This window comes from Mesocricetus auratus, unplaced genomic scaffold (assembly GCF_017639785.1).
Source record: "Mesocricetus auratus isolate SY011 unplaced genomic scaffold, BCM_Maur_2.0 Super-Scaffold_100006, whole genome shotgun sequence".
NCBI lineage: Eukaryota > Metazoa > Chordata > Mammalia > Rodentia > Cricetidae > Mesocricetus > Mesocricetus auratus.
In genome coordinates, this window is record NW_024429190.1 from 100,926,121 (window position 1) to 100,942,067 (window position 15,947).

The 15,947-nt window shown below is 49.0% G+C and overlaps 1 protein-coding gene across 2 annotated transcripts in view; it reads left to right on the forward strand.

Moving 5' to 3' along the window:
* The first annotated feature begins 821 nt into the window (after positions 1-821).
* The window catches only part of Il17rd (interleukin 17 receptor D), a 59,751-nt gene continuing 44,625 nt past the window's right edge, over positions 822-15,947 (forward strand). For both annotated transcript variants that reach the window (XM_005077677.4, XM_040747778.1), the window contains exon 1: positions 822-1,055. In XM_005077677.4, the coding sequence (XP_005077734.2) occupies positions 930-1,055 (126 nt within the window). In that variant the 5' untranslated portion in view covers positions 822-929. The remainder of the gene's footprint in view (positions 1,056-15,947) is intronic.

A 15,947-nucleotide genomic window follows, 5' to 3' on the forward strand; every position in this document is an offset into this window, starting at 1 on the left:
CCTGACAATGACACACTGTACTGTGCATGGGGGCGAGCGTGAGTGGCGGCAGTCAACACGAAGGACTGTGCCATGATGAGGGGCGTGGCTGTGGTTTAGCTGCACTGATGCGGGGTATAGGATTGGAAAGACAGCCGTGAAAAGTTATGTATCTTTCTACTAAGGTCCTCTAAAGTAGGTCTTTCCCTCTTCTTCCAGAGATAGCACACACTCTGCAAGGTAAGTTTGGTTTGTGTCCGCGAGGAGCACCCAGTTTCAGTTCTAGCTATGCAGGCACGTGCTGTAGCCTTTATTGACGGCTTGCTACGTGTTAATTAACAAAACTCTCCCGGCTGAAGATTCCTGCTCTTCATTTCGTCTTACAGGAAACAGCGCTGCGGAGGAAGCAAGCCATTTGCCCTAGGTCCCAGGAGTCAACGCAGAGCCAGGATTTCTCTAGAGGCCTTATTATGCTGACATTAATACTGACATTTTCCTGCGTCTTTGGTTAGGATGCAAGAAGGGACTTGACGTTTGAAAAGCAAGTACTCATTAAATTATTAATTTTAAAATTACTATTATTATATTCTTTGGGTCGCCCCAAGTGTCTGTACGGAGCAGTCATCATTTGGACAAATCCTTTGGATTAAAAAAAATAAAATCCCTCAGTTGAGGAGGAGGCTGGCTGAAATTTGCTGAAGCCTGAGTCTCAGCGGCTGCGGGGCGGGGCCAAGACAGAAGGGGCGGGCCAGAGGGGGGCAGGACCGGGTCGAAGAACTGAGATCGAGGGCGGGACCTGGAGGAGGGGGGCGGGGCGAAGCTCGGCGGCGCATGCTCGCTGTGGACAGTCCCCCGCTGCCGGGGCTGCCACCGCCCACCACTCGGGACTACGAGCGAGCTGCAGGCGGCCGCCGAGCGGGAGAAGGGCCCGGCTGGGCGAGCGTACGGCCATGGCCCCGTGGCTGCAGCTCTGCTCCTTCTTCTTCACTGTCAACGCCTGCCTCAACGGCTCGCAGCTGGCAGTGGCTGCGGGCGGCCCGGGCCGCGCGAGGGGCGCCGACACCTGTGGCTGGAGGGTAAGGCGAGGGCGTCCTCGGGCTCCAGGTCACCTGGGGGGGGGGGGGGGGTGCGCGCGGCGCGCACAGGTGCTCGCTCGAGGACGGGCGAGCGAGTCGGGGTCGCCGGGTCTCCAGACGCCGGATCTGCGGTCGGCGGGGGTCCCCGGCTCCTCCAGCCCGTCCCCGCGGCGTCGTGGTCCCCGGGCGCGCGTCCGCCGGCCCCGCTCGGGATGAAAGGGGACGCCGACCCCTGGCTTTGTGTTGCTAATGAGGCGCGGCCGCTGGCTGGGGTCCGACTCCCGAGGGCGGGTGGCTGGGCGGCGGGGCGGGGGCCGTGCGCCCCACCCTTTGTTCCCGGCTCTCCGGCCGGGGGCTACGCGTCCGGGACTGGCACCTTCCGGGCCGTCGCGGCACCGGTGCTCTTCGGAGCCGATGGTTCGTGCCCCGGACCTCCAGTCCACAGCTCCGCAAGGGCTTGGGACATCCAGGGAAGGGAACCTGGAGCGCTCGGGGACGATGCATCCACTTTCCCTCCGTCGCTTTGTTCCTTCTAAAGCAGCTCGGTCACCCGACTCCTTCCTTACCCCACTGCCGAGTCTTAACTTTTCCCAAGGGACCTTGCCTGCAGGTCTCCTGATGCCACCCCTGCCCGTCAGCGCGCCTCAGCCTGAGTTGAGGATGTTTTCCTGGCGGAAGTTTGCCTGCTCCGCCAGGTGCCCCAGACCTGAAACTGGTGGCGCCCAGACTTTCTCTGTGCACTTGGAAGCCCTCTCCCCAGAGCGGGCTTTTATCCTTTTCCTGTGGTCTGGGTAGTGCGGTCCCCTGGCCTGCGGACCTCGAGCCTTCCACAGAGACTAGGGCGCTGAACGTCAAGGCCACTCACACCTTCAACCCTACTGTAAGAACGCAGTTTACACTCGGGCGGCCCGGAGCGTGTCTGCAGCGCGCGGTCTCAGTTTCCTTACCTAGAAAATGGAAGGGGGATGCGGGCGTTGCTGACTTCCGCGGGGCTCAGGGATATGTTGGGACAGTTCGCTTAGACGAAGGTTGTGTTACCTTTCCCCGTGGACTCTAATAAACAGCCTCAGTACAGACAGGACCCAGAGTAGGACACCTCTTAGGGACACTTGGCTCACTTGCTTCTCAGTTAGGGAGAATCACAGTTCATTAAACGAGGTAAGAGCAGGCAGCTACGGGTCACCGATTCCCACTCCTCTTACTGGACGCTGCTGCTACTCTTTCCTGTTTGGGTAAAGCCTCGCGGTTTCTTACCGTGTTCCACTGCAGTAAAACCTCACCGTTCGTTTTAACAGATCCCGAATTTCCTTAAGTCCGAACCTTTCAGATCTCATGTTGACTTACTGATTTTCTTGTAAGATTTTTAGATCTAGACTGGCAGTTGCTGCTTTTCTACAGTGGCCGAGAATGCATGAAGTTTGTAAAGTTGTTTTTTTTCTTTCGAGACAGGGTTTCTCTGTATTGTTTTGGAGGCTGTCCCTGGAACTCCATCTGTAGACCAGGCTGGCCTGGAACTCACGGAGATCCGCCTGCCTCTGCCTCCCGAGTGCTGGGATTAAAGGCATGCGCCACCGACACCCGGCTAAAGCTTGTAAAATTTTAACATTGGGTGTATTAGTTGTCTCTGAAGAAGCCAAAGCAATGTTTTTGTTCTTTAGGAATGTATCGCTTGATTACTGCCCCCCACCCCTCTACCCCACCCCGCAGATGTGGTCCCATCACTATAACCCACATTCCTGGCCTCCTGGGAGTGATCTCAACAGCTCCTGCCTTGGTGACTACTACAGCCCTTTCTTTCCTTGGGTGAGCATGGAAGCTTCTGGGCCATACCCCAGATTCCAGGCTCTTTCCCACGGCTCCTTTCCTTCTGTAACTGCCTGCTTGGTGCATGTGAAAGGAGACCCAGCTTACCCACCCTCCTCGAACGCTCGAGCTGCAGTGTGTTCTGCCCCTCCTTCCCTGCTGTCTGGCTTCTAATTCCTTGCACACGGCCAGCTGTGCTCTCCATGTTGGCTGTTTTCTGCCCCGAGAGCTCCCCTGCTTGGTTTAACAGTCTGCTCATGTGCCGCCTCTTCAAGGAAGCCCTCCCAGGATGCTATGCCCCGTGCTTTCTCATCCAGGTCCCCTAGTCTTCGGCGCTCACCGGCTTTGTGTGTTTAGTTTCCTTGGTGGTGTCGAAGCTTGGAGCCCTATCATCTTGGCTGAGGCCATGCAGACCATGCAGTCTTTCTGCAAAATCCCATATTAAATGGTTTGAAGAGTCAGAAGAGCTGAGCCTAGGGCTGTAATCCCAGCTACTCAGGTGACTGACACAGCATGATCGAAAGTTTTGGGCCTGCCTAGGCTTTTCAGGGTTAGCCTAGGCAACTTAGAGAGACCCTGTCTCAAGGAAGGAAGGAAGGAAGGAGTCAGGAGGGAGGGGAAGGAGAGAGAGAGAGAGAGAGAGAGAGAGAGAGAGAGAGAGAGAGAGAGAGAGAGAGAGAGAGAGAGAGAGAGAGGTGATAGAGGTGATAGAGGTTCAGCAGCAGGAGAACATGTGTGGTAGCCTGAGGTCTGGGTTCTTCTCCAGTGGGAGGCAGGCAAGGAGATCTTAACACCAGGCTTCCATCTGCTGTGTTGTGTGTGCAGGAGGCCTTTGCACAGCATTCCTGGCTGCAGCCACTTTTAAAACTTGGGGAAAATTTTTTACCTTTTTAGTGACTTCTGAGCTCTATCATGGTTTCCTGTAGGAAACCTCCCTGTTCCCACCTTACTAATTAGGATGTCCTAGAGGTTGCTTTGTCATGGGGTTCTAGTAGGTACTAATATTCAGAATCTTGGGGTACTTGAGTCATACCCACCTCTTACAGGTCATCCATGTTTGCCTCAACTCTGAGGTCACTTGTGGTCTAGTTGGGTCTGTGTAAATGTATGAATCAAAGGCTGAGGCAGGAAGAGTGTATGTGTGTCCATCTGTCTGTCCGTCCGTCCATCTGACAAAGAAAGGAAGCAAAGCAAAGGCTGGGAGGGGTTTGAGAACTGCAGCTTGCCTGGCATCCCCGGGGTGGGGAAGGATGAGGAATAAAGATGGGTGGGCTGGTGCTACCAAGCCTTCTCGAACCCAGAAGAAGGTTCAGCACCAGCTTGGCCTACATACTGAGCTCTAAGCCAGCCACGAATATGTAGTGGGACCCTACCTCAAACAAAAATAAGGATAGATAATACGTGCTTCCAACAGATGTCTGTATCCTGAGTTCTGAGTTTCACTTAGAACCTTGAACCTTGGAGCCTGAAGGTGGGGCAAGGGTCTGAAACGCTGGAGAATTGAGTGAACGCCCTGCTTAATACTCTCCATAGGGCATTTGGGCCAGAGACCCAGCAGCTGTAGGACTGGATGTTTCCCCGGGGTTTACAGGGGTTGCAGCCAGGGGAGCTTCTCTCAGGGCCATGGGCTGGCCTGGTTTAAGTGCTCAGGTCTCACAACTCCCTATTGCTTGTGGGGTAATTAAAGGACTGATTCCATCTCAAATGCAGCCCAGTGTTTTAGAAAAGAGTTGTGGGCACACTTCCTTAACTACTTGAAGAAAAAAACCCTCCTAGTCTTTGCTGGGTAAAGTTGTGCTTTGAGTAATAAACACTGTTTCTGTCAAAAGAGTAACAGTTTGTATAGCTTCCAGGCTGCAGGCTCCTGTGTTGACACCAGCTTGAAACCCCTACTACTTAGGAGGCTTTTTCTTTTGTTGTTTGAGACAGGATTTCTTTAGGTAACAGTCCTGGCTGTCCTGTAACTCACAGAGACCCGTCTGCCTCTGCCTCCCGAGTATTGGGATTAAAGGTGTGCCCACCACCATTACTGCCTGGTGGCGCTTCATTCTTTCAACGTGCATGTTTTATTTAGTTGATTTACCAGATTAGGTTGTGCAGGTGTGTACTCTGCAGAGGCCAGAGGGTGTCAGGAGATCTGTTACTTTGTTTTATCCCCTCGTCTCAAGTCTCTTACTAATACCGGAGCTAGGCTGTGGGCCAGCAAGCCTCAGTGATTCTCTTTGTCTTCTGCTCTTAGCACTCATGGTGTTACAGGCATAGCCACATAAGCATGGGTGGCGAGGAGGATTCGAACTCAGGTCCTCCTGCTTGCCCAGCAATTGCTTGTGCCCACTGAATCATTTCCCTAGCCTCAGCTCTTTTTGATGACGGAATGGTTCTGTTTGTGATGGAAACCTTTAATGTGTCAACCGCTCCCTCTGTGCTGAGAGATTCTAAAACCTCCCCCTGTCTTGCTAAAAGCAGGAATTCCCAGAGTTAAGACTTGGTGGGCCATACGCATCAATACTTTAGAGGCGGAGCAGGAGGATGGAGAGTTAGTTCATCTTGGAGGCTCTGTTGTCAGTTTTGGGCTAGCATGAGTTATTACGTAATGAGACCCTAACTTAAAAAGCAAGCAAGCTCACAAACAAACAAATGAACCAAAAGTCTAGAAATCCATTCTCACAAATTTCTGCTTAGTAGCTTTTCCTTTGGGCCACTTCTGGTCTCCTACACTGGATGGCATACATATTCCCTGGTTGTCTCTGAACTACTATTTCTGAACCCCTCCCCCCAAAAAGACTGTCTTTAGCAATTCGGAAACCGTGCTGCCATCATACAAAGAAGTACAAGTTTCCCATTTAAGGCAAATATTTCATCTCCAAAGGTAGGAAAGAATAGGGTAGTATGGGGGGGGGGGTTCCAGCTGGTTAAAATTTAGGCCCCTGATAAAAAGTCCAATCCAAGCATTCTTCCTGGCTGGGAGCCCAGGCATGTTTATTTGATTCTGAATTGGATGCATTTCATTCACTTGCATCTCATGACTCCTAAGCCCTGTTGTATCTGGTCTTTGTGTTCTGTCAACGTGTGGACCACATCACAGATGCTCTGGTGTCACACAGACTTCTTAGGTAAAAATTATTTTAGTTTTGAGTTGACACTTTTTTAAAGAGCTGTTTTAGTGAGACCTACAATGCTTTCTTCCATCCTATTTTGTACTTGGTTAGGTGCCTACCTGGCCTTAGTCTGTTTTCTTTCATTTTTTCCATTCCTCATCCAGTCCTGAAGGTCCTGAAGTACCTGGACCATTGTGCTAATTAGCAACTCATCGGTACAGCCACCTGAATGGGTACTGCTCCAAGCATTGTTTCTTCTCAACTGCCTTTTCAAAGGTATACCCAGATGCTTCTGGTATTAGAATTGCCTTGGGAATTTGTTAGAATGAAATTGCAGGCCTAATGAAACCAGGATGGAGTCACCATTGAACAAGGTCCTGGGGTTAAGATGACTCTGGTGCCATCTCAACGATGAGACACATGGCTTTAGTGACAGGTCTCCAAAATCAGGAGAGGAAGAGAAAATACTTTCTAAGGATTTACAATCAGTCATGTTGGTTTTAAATTACTTAGACAACAGGATGAGAATTGAGGTATTTTGGGGGATGGGGCCTGTGTTTCTGGGGAGCTAGTTAGGCAGGGCATCCTGGCACAGGTGGGTCCTCTGGTTGTAGGGCTAGAGAGGAGGCCTGGGAAAGAGGGCACTTGACAGACACTTCTGCGGGGTTTCCCTGCGGAACAGCTGGGTTTGTCTGGAGAGCCGTCTGAGGCAGGATCCAAGTCTCGGCAGCTCAGACCTAACAGACGGCTTCCTACAAAGGAAAGAACTGCTCATGCCTTTTTCAGGCTTCATTTTAACTTAAGTATTTTTCATGCTTCATTTGGCTTAAAATGTTGGGTGTTTTTTTTCTTTCAAGCCCCTTCCCCCTCATCTGTCCCTGAACTTTTCACTCACTCCCCCCCCCCCCAGCAGATGTCTGCTGCTGCTGGGGCCGCTCCATCAACAATTTTATTGTCCTCTTTCATTCCCCTCTGCTTCTTGTGCCTGCCTGTGATGGATGTTTTTTCAGGCTTCTGGAAGCTGGGGCCCCCACCTGCCGCCGTTTGTAAGAGGGTGAGGCCGGTGTGTGTGTGTGTGTGTGTGTGTGTGTGTGTGTGTGTGTGTGTGTGTGTCTGTCTGTCTGTCTGTCTGTCTGTCTGTCTGTCTGGGCTCAGGTATTCTTGTCAGATCGCTAGGCTGTACTTAATTAACACAGACTTCTCTCTTGCTCCTCTGACATCCGAGTCTTTGCCATTCTGCATCTTCCCCGAATTCTACCTTCAGCGAGTCTGGAGCTACCTCTGGTTGCAGGAGGCCAGACTTGCCCAGCCAGTGGGAGGCATTCACTGTCCTTTAGGGCAGTGTTTATCTTTGGCTGTCGGGAAGTTCTGAATGGCCCTGACACAGGATTAGGTGACTGATGGCCCTGTAGCACATTGTCTCCTCGGGGGCCCAAGCCTTTGAAGTTCCTCCTGGTGGGAAGTGAAGAGACTGTTTGCTCTGTTAAAATGCCTTGGTATTTCCTCTGTTTAACCACAGGCCACTTCCCCTCTGCTACTCTAAACCCGGCAGGGGCCACCAGCTGATTGAAAAGACACAAGCCCTGGAGTGATTGCAGCCAATGAAGCAACAGTCTTACTGCTGACTATAGCGGAGGCACGTCTAGGAATCTACTAGGTGGTTTCTTGTGTTTCTCAGAATTTAGCCAGTTGACATAATTCACACGTCCTCGGTGCATAAATGGCTCTTTTTCAAATGAGGGGAACTCAATTAGAAATTAAAATTATTAGAGTGTCTTATTTACATAGATATAGCAAGCTAAAGTGGGTCATCCAACAGACTTTCTTAATCACATTAGGAAGGGCGCAGTGGGCTAGCCACAGCCACTGTGTCTCACAAGTTCCCAGAAATCCATGGGAGGATTTTACAGCTTGACTGACACCTTCACTCTCTAGGAAGATGCTAGTTCTTTTTCAAGCATCATCCTGAAGAAGGTTTAATTAGTAACACAAATCAGGAAACTAAGAATGGAACCATTTAAAAATTGTAAAAGAGTGAAAATCAAAACTTCGGCTCGACCCTGCTTTTTTGTGAAAGGTCTTTAAAAAAAAGCTGCAGTCACTCTCTGGTAGAGACAACTATTTTAACATTTACAACTCCATTGTTCAAAGTATCCATTGTAAAAATAAAAAGGGCTTCCCTTTTCTTTGGTTCCTTGTTTGGAAATGTTGGGGGAAGGTGGCTGTAGCTAATTAAGGCTACGACATTTAAAGAGGGGGGGACTTAATAGGTACCATCTGTCTTCAACAAATCACAGAGTAGATGGCAGAGATGTGATGTGAACACACATGTAATTCTCTTCTGAAACGGAAGTTGGCCTACAAGTTTTCCGACTTAATAGTGTGAATGAAAACTACCTCAACTCTACATGTTACAGAGTGTCCTTTTTATGGCAGGCCCAATGCTGAAATACCCTATTTGCATACGGCTTTACAGGAGGGGTGGGAAGACCAATGGGTGGTGATTATTGTTGGGCATTTAATATAGTAGAATCATGCACGTCTGGCCATTCTAAACCTGACCCAGTGGACATTAAACATGAGGATTTGTATCAAAACCACCACACGGAAGTTACTAGAAAAGCCATGAATGAAGTATCAGCTTTGAAAAGGGAATGGGTGTTGATAGATATCATTAATTAAAATGTTTAAGTGGATATTTACATGTCCCATTAAACAAATCTTCAAATGAACCCCTTGGAAGTCATGTAGGATTAGGCTTTAAATACAGCTCCTACCCACCCACCCCCAGCTAAAAAATAACAGAGGGTAGAGGTCTTACTTGATTTGCCATGGGTTTGATGCTTAACTCAATAACAAACACTTTATATTCTTAAAACCCAGGAGTTTTTCCAAGGGGTCTATTTTGTTCGCTTTGTTGATGTTCCCCAGTGTTCTGGCTGTGGCTGGAGACTTCTGTTCTGAGCTAGACTCTTGTGCTGAGGAGTGGCAGCAGGGTTCTTTGAATGGAAGCTGACTTTTCTTAAGATGGGCCATATGGTTTATAAACTTTGTCCCTGCGGTTTTATTCCATCCAGGTGATTTCTGGTCCCCCCCCCCCTAATCTGAGGAAAACGCAGTACAATGCAGACCAAATGTAGGAGCAGCCAGCCCACACATCCTGCTGGGCGACAGTTTATGGCCTCCTTCTGGGTGTATACATTTGCTCTGGGTGGGGCATTGACACTCCCGGTTAGAATTTGTAGTAACTGCTCAGTATCTTAAGCTCTCAAAGACTGCTTTGAAGGCAATGGTTTTTTTTCTCCAGAGACTTAAAAAACCAAAAAAAACCCCAACCCCAAGCACTGTCATGTTGTACACAATGGCAGATACTGTCCCTGAAACCTCCCCTCAGGTGGGGAGCAGGAGGGGAAGAGCGGGCAGAGTGGGCAGGGTAGCGATGGTTCTGAGCCTACAGCGCGTAGCCTTTGGTTGACCTTTGCAGCTTCCACACTGTCCTGCTAATTCCACACAGGGAGACAGGAACCACCCAGCTGCTCCTCAAGCTGTGGCTACCCCAGCAGAAGCGGTGGAATGGCAGGCGATTGCCTGGGGCCCTGCTTGCTGGCCATCCTGGGAAGGAAGCTCACATCCCAGTTGCTTCCTACCAGCCTTGACTTCTTTCTCTGCCTCAGTTTCCCCTGTTTCAGAGGTGACGCAACTTTCTCTGGCAGCTTCTCTGGGTGTGTGTTTTACCTGTGCTCACAAAGTCTGCATTAATGAAGTCCTTATTCCCTTCAGATTTAGTGAGAATGCAGCCAAGCCATGTTTGTAGCTGAGGCTAGCCTGTTGTAACTCACTAAGTAGCCTAGGATGTCTCAATTCAAGCATCCATTAATCCCAGCACTCGGGAGGCAGAGGCAGGTGAGTTTGAGACCAGCCTAGTCTACAAGAGCTAGTTCCAGGAGAGGCTCCAAAGCTACACAGAGAAACCCTGTCTCGAAAAACCAAAATAAGATAGGATGCCTCCTTGCAAGTTGTATACGGTGGTCTTTCTGAGGAAGTTAATAAAATGTCTGATATTCTCTCAATTAACTTGTGTGTTTCCTCAGTATTGGCTGCTGATGTGGAATTAGGTGCCAGGTGTAGCAAAAGAATTCGCTTGATTTATCTGTTCACTCCACATAGTATGGGCATTCTTGAAGGTTGGCTTAGTGGACAGACGCTGGACTTCAGACTCTAGGTCCTCGTCCCTCACCAAGGGACTTGAGTAGGGGCTGCTGTCACATGAGAACCACATCCTGTAGTGCCTAGTGCTTTTTATGAGTGCCAGGACAGTTGCTGGGGGGTTGGGGTGTGTGTGTGTGTATGTGTGTGTGTGTGTTTGTAAGACGTTAGTGTCGGGCATCAAACTAGGTAGGCGTTCTGGGTTTCATGCTTTAGCGTGGCTTTCGTACCTTGCCAGGATGTCCTTTAAAAGAGGTACAGTCGTCCTATTGCCCTGTCTTGTGAATGTGGCTCATTTTTTGAGGTCACATGACTGCTGGCCTGTCAGCATTAGAGGTGCTCCCTGCCTTTGGGGCTGGGGATTTGCTGGCCAGCTGTGGTAATGAGTTTTTGTGGGCTTTGATTTTTCATGCCTCACTTCCCTGTGGGAGGAACTAGATATTTCTGATCTTACCTCTGCTCATATTCAGATCCAACCAAGCAATCAGTGACTTCCCCGGCTTTTTTGTGGGAGACTGTGGGAAAAGTCCTGGTTGGCTGGCTATGAATTAATGAAATCCTTAGAAGGCTTCACTAAAGATAGCTCCTGTGGTTTGGGAAAAAGAAAGAAAGAAAAAAAAAGGCATTGCCTTTTAATTTGAGAAAGAGGTCATGGAGTTTTACCAAAATTAAGTAGGAAAAAAAAAGCCCCACATCTGGTTGTGCTGGCCAAAGAGAGCTTCAGGGCCTCAGGAGCTGGGGTTCCCAGTGTGCTGTGGGGGCAGCTGTCCCCGCCCCTCCTTACTGCCCCAGACACTCTGCCTCTCATTGTTCACCTCGTGGGTTTTGAAGTCATTGAGAGACAGGAATTCTACTCCCCACATCTTCCCATTCACTGAGCATCCTTCTTTTTACTTTGTACACAGTTTTAAGCATAGTTCTTCAAGCTAGCCAGGTCTAGTGTGGTCCATGCTTTTATCTTACTTAAAAAGGATGGGCTAGGTCATGCAGGGGAGCGTGGGTAGAAGGCTGGGGGTGGGGGGAAATGTCTCTAAATGTTGTGTAAGGCATTTTAAAATTAGTAGGGATTTTCTGATAAGAGAATGATACATTGCTGGAGAGTCCTAGGGAAGGGAGAGGATTTGAAGAGTGAGTTATGACTTTGAAAAGTAGGAACCCTGGCTGATGCGAGAGATACCACACACCCGCAACCCTACAACTACAGAGGTGTAGGGTGGAAGGTGGTTGGAAGTTTAAGGGCAGTCAGGGCTACACAAAGAAATCCTGGCAAAAACCAAACAAACAAAAGCAGAAGCCAACATCTCAAGTGTCTGTGGTATGCATGCCACCTCCAGCTAAGTGAGTGATAATCCAATGCATGTTTTTAAAAAATCTGCAAATGTGGGCTGGAGACATGGCTCAGTGGTTAAGAGCACTGACTGCTCTTCCAGAGGTCCTGAGTTCTATTCCCAGCAACCACATGGCGGCTCACAACCATCTATAGTGGGATCTGATGCCCTCTGCTGACATGCAAATAGAGCACTCATATACAGAAGATAAACATAAATCTAAAAAAATCTGCAAATATTTGGTCTTGTCTGTATGAAATTTCTTTTTTCTTTTTCTTCTCTCTTTCTCTCATTTTTTGCCACAGGGTTTCTCTGTGAAACAGCCCTGTCTGTTCAAGAACTCTCTCTGTAGACCAGGCTGGCCTCGAACCCAGAGATCTGCCTGCCTCTGCCTCCTGAATTCCTTTTCAATGGTAATAACATCTTCTGCAGCCTGTCACCTCTGCCCAGGACTCGCATTGTCTGTGTCCTTTCTCCTGTCTTTGGTGTTCTGAAGCCAAGCCTGCTTGGCCTTGCTTTTGGCTGTTTCTATCTCCTTTAGTGTAAATCACTTCCTTCACCCACTCTGGTCCTCATGGTCCACTGAGCCATCTTTTTAAAAAGCCTCATATCTTAGATAGCAACTGCTAATAGATGTGGGTGCCTTCTCAGCCATAAGCAAACTGTATTCATTTGTAAATAGAAACTAACATTTAACAGTCTTTCTGGTGGTGAATACAGTTTGATATATATATATATATATATATATATATATATATATATATATATATATATTGGGTTTTTTGAGACCCGGTTTCTCTGTGGCTTTGGAGGCTGGCCTCGAACTCACGGAGATCTGTCCACCTCTGTCTCCCGAGTGCTGGGATTAAAGGTGAGTGCCATTTATTTTTTAATGCAATGTTTCCCATTTGCTGTCGTCCCCCCCCCATTTCTCTGTGTAGCTTTGGAGCCTGTCCAGGAACTCCGGTATACCAGGCTGGCCTTGAACTCACTGAGATCCACCTACCTCTGTCCTGAGTGCTGGGATCACCACCGCCCAGCTTGGACTTCTCTTCTTTGAAGGTTGAATGTCTAAAGAAAGTGCAGGGAGTCCTGGGTCCTCCAGTAACAAACCCTTTCCTTCGAGACTTTTTGAAGTCAACCGCACTCTGTGAAAAGTAGCAGCAGCAGCAGTGCTTTCTCAGGAATGCATTATTAGGTTTCCGAGACTCCCTGGGTCTTGTTGCAAACAGTTGTAGGTGCTGCCTGCAGTGACTGGGAATGGACCCCCGTTGTACATGTTTGGCTCCAGCAAGTTTTACAGCTGAGTACTTCCTCACCCCAAAATCCAGCCATTTCTCTGAGCTAGGGGAGCACTGAACTTTATTTCCTGCAAACCCGCTCTACTCGACACATGTCCTCAGAGTCAGTTTCCAGCCTTTAAGTTCTAAGATTGCTTGTTACCTAAAAGAGTCTCTTCAGACAGTTTCCTTTAGTTTCACTTGAATTGCTGTCTCCTACCTAATGACATGGCTTTTCTTGCTTCTAATTTGTCCCTCACAGACTTGGAGGGCCAAGACCTGTAAAGTTAATATTGATAACTTTTCAAAGGAAGTTAAAACGTCAAAGAGGGACAAGTTGTTATTCTTACAGGGTGCCAGGGAAACGACAGACAAAACCCCCATCTTTTATTCATAAGTCTGGGGGACTCTGGGGGGCGCGGGCAAAGCCTATGTGCCTGGCATTTGTTCGGCTTTCAGGACGGGGCCTCCTCCCCTGCTGGCCATGAAATGTCACGCCGGGATGTAATAGTGGGACATTCAGCATCCAGAGAATGGACCTCAGAGGTGTGTGACTTTGCCTTTCACTTTCTTTCTGGCACCAAGTCTGTGGTCTTCTCCGTGGCCTGGTGGTGAAAGGCCAGAGAGCAGCGGCTATTCTGATGCTGGCAAGGATGGCGTGCAGGCCCGGGCCTGTGGGCTGGGCCTCCTGCGCTGGAATGTACACCAACACAAAGGCCCTGTGAGGGGGCACCTCAGGAGGGGGCGGCAGCTTAGATTGCCTTTGCTGGGCCTAGTTTGTTCTGGTCCCAGGAGAGAGCTCCTGTTTCCATGGCTACACTACCTCAGCTTTGGTGGGGTCCGGAGTGCAGGGAGCTTTTGATTTTAGAATGAACTGTTCCTGTGTGTAGAGGGGAGGTGTTGAGGGCAGAGGGCTGAGGCCATGCAGTGGCCTAGGGGTCCACATTTTCTCTAGATGAAGAATATCCAAAGCCTTTAATCCCAGTACTCGGGAGGCAGAGGCAGGCGTATCTCTGAGTTCGAGGCTAGCCTGGTCTACACAGGGAGTTCCAGGATAGGCTCCAGAGCTACACAGAGAAACCGTGTCCCGGGGGGGATAAAAAGAAAACCCAGGTAACAATTGCTAAAACAAAACAGTTTGATTTTGATTCACGCCAGTGGGTTGGGAGCAACTGGGAGGGATTTCTGGAGAAACTTTTGGTTGTGGCAGCCTGGTGGTGTCAGCACGGAGTGGGTGGTTGGGCCTTTGCACAGCTGAGCATCCTAACAAGAAGGATAATCGAGCAAGAGCAGCATCGCCCAGGCTGACTTCGGGCTCCCATCTTAGAGCTTTTCAGTGCCTCTCAACTTCCCTTCTGCTTCACAGACTCTGGTGGTTCCCTAAATCAGCACCTGGGATGACTTGCCACCAGACTCCCCCAGACGTGTGGTTAAACTCTTGTGGTGCTCCCCGAAGATAGCCTCTGAATGCAACTACTATTTTACATGCAAAAGGCGATTTTTTTCCCTTGCCATAATTTGATCAAAGTGGCCTGACCTGCACCTCTGTTTTTGTTGCTCACGGATGGTCTGTGGATAACATTACATTTTTTCAGCATGAAACCCAACACTTCAAATCCCTAAAGCAGTCTCAAATTTATGGTTAATAAAAGCATTTATTGTACTGGATGTCATCTGTTATATCACTCTGAGGCTAGAAACTGGCAAGCACTGGACAGGAAATATTTTCATTTCAAATCGCTTCAATCTTATGGTCTAGGGGCAAAAGTGTCTGATTTCGGGAGAGCCACAGTGAATAGCATGGTGATGAATGCATTTTTAACTGATTAAGCAGGCATTCTCCTTGTAAACAGTTTCCCCTCTTTGGCTTCGTGGGGCTAAATAAAGAAGTGCTATTAAATGATAGTATTTTTTGTTTCTTTTTGCCCAGTGCCTTCACTTTGATCATCTTAATATTTTAGTATTTCTCAGGGATCCTGAGCAGAGCAGGCACAAACTAGAAGAGAGAAGCTACCCTGTTAGTGCCTCCTTCTTCCTTCCTTCCTCCCAACCTCCCTCCCTCCCTCCCTCCCTCCCTCCCTCCCTCCCCCTCCCTTTCTTTTGAGGTAGGATTACCCTATGAAGCCCTGGCTGACTTGGAATGTAATATGTAGACCATAGATGATGCTGTGTTAGAACTTGTGTGGTAATCTCTGTGTTCCCCTTTCTGAGTGCTGGGGTTGCAGACCATGCCCCATCTGGAGCAGAAAATATGCTGACTCTTCCGATTTCCCCTTTTAAAATGGACGGTTGGTACCTTGCCCTTGGGATCATCAGGTTAGGAGGAAAACATATTTCCATTATTGTTGTTTTAAAGGATGTCTGAAGCTGTATTGTAATTTGAAGCCTGATCATCCATATCCAGCAAGTGAAGGGGGAGGAGGGGAATCCTAGGCAGATGACGCCTGTGGGGATGTTGGATCTAAGCCACTGGACCTTCATCCTGGCTGCCTGATGCCTTTTTGACCTGTCATCTCCACCGTGACTTCCCAGCCAGCCTCAGAGGCAGGGGGCTAGGTGTTTGTCTCTAATGAGGTTCCCGGGTATCCAGATCCCATGGCAAAAAGGGTCAGGAAGGGGTTAAGATGGAAGGAAGGACATGTGACTTGGAGCCAGAGCTCCAAGAGTTATACCGCCTGTCCCCCAAGCAGTTGCCTTTGCTCTGTCCTCCAAGCATCCGAACTAAGTGGCACTTCTGCTGATTGGGAGAAGGGGAGAGACCAGAGCCCACTGGGCACATCATTAAATTAAACTTGGATTAGTTAGGCACGTACCTCAGAGGTTCCCGACCTGGCAGAGTGCCAGAATCACCCGAGGGACGTTCTGGGCTTGGAGTGGAGTTGTTGCCCAGCCTTACCAACATTTTTGTAATGTCCTGCAACATTTTTGTAATGTCCTGATTAAACCGAGGTATCAATCTTGCACGTTTCAGTTGATGGCAGATGGTGCCCAGTACTCAGTGGTGAGGCAGTTTTACTAAAAATGCAGAAGTAGGTGTGGACAGGTGTTAAATTTTGTGACACATGTCCAGTGGAACCTTTGGTAATGTTGGGCTTGTTCTTTTTTTTTTTTGGTTTTTTTCGAGACAGGGTTTCTCTGTATTGTTTTGGAGCCTGTCCTGGAACTCGCTCGGTAGAC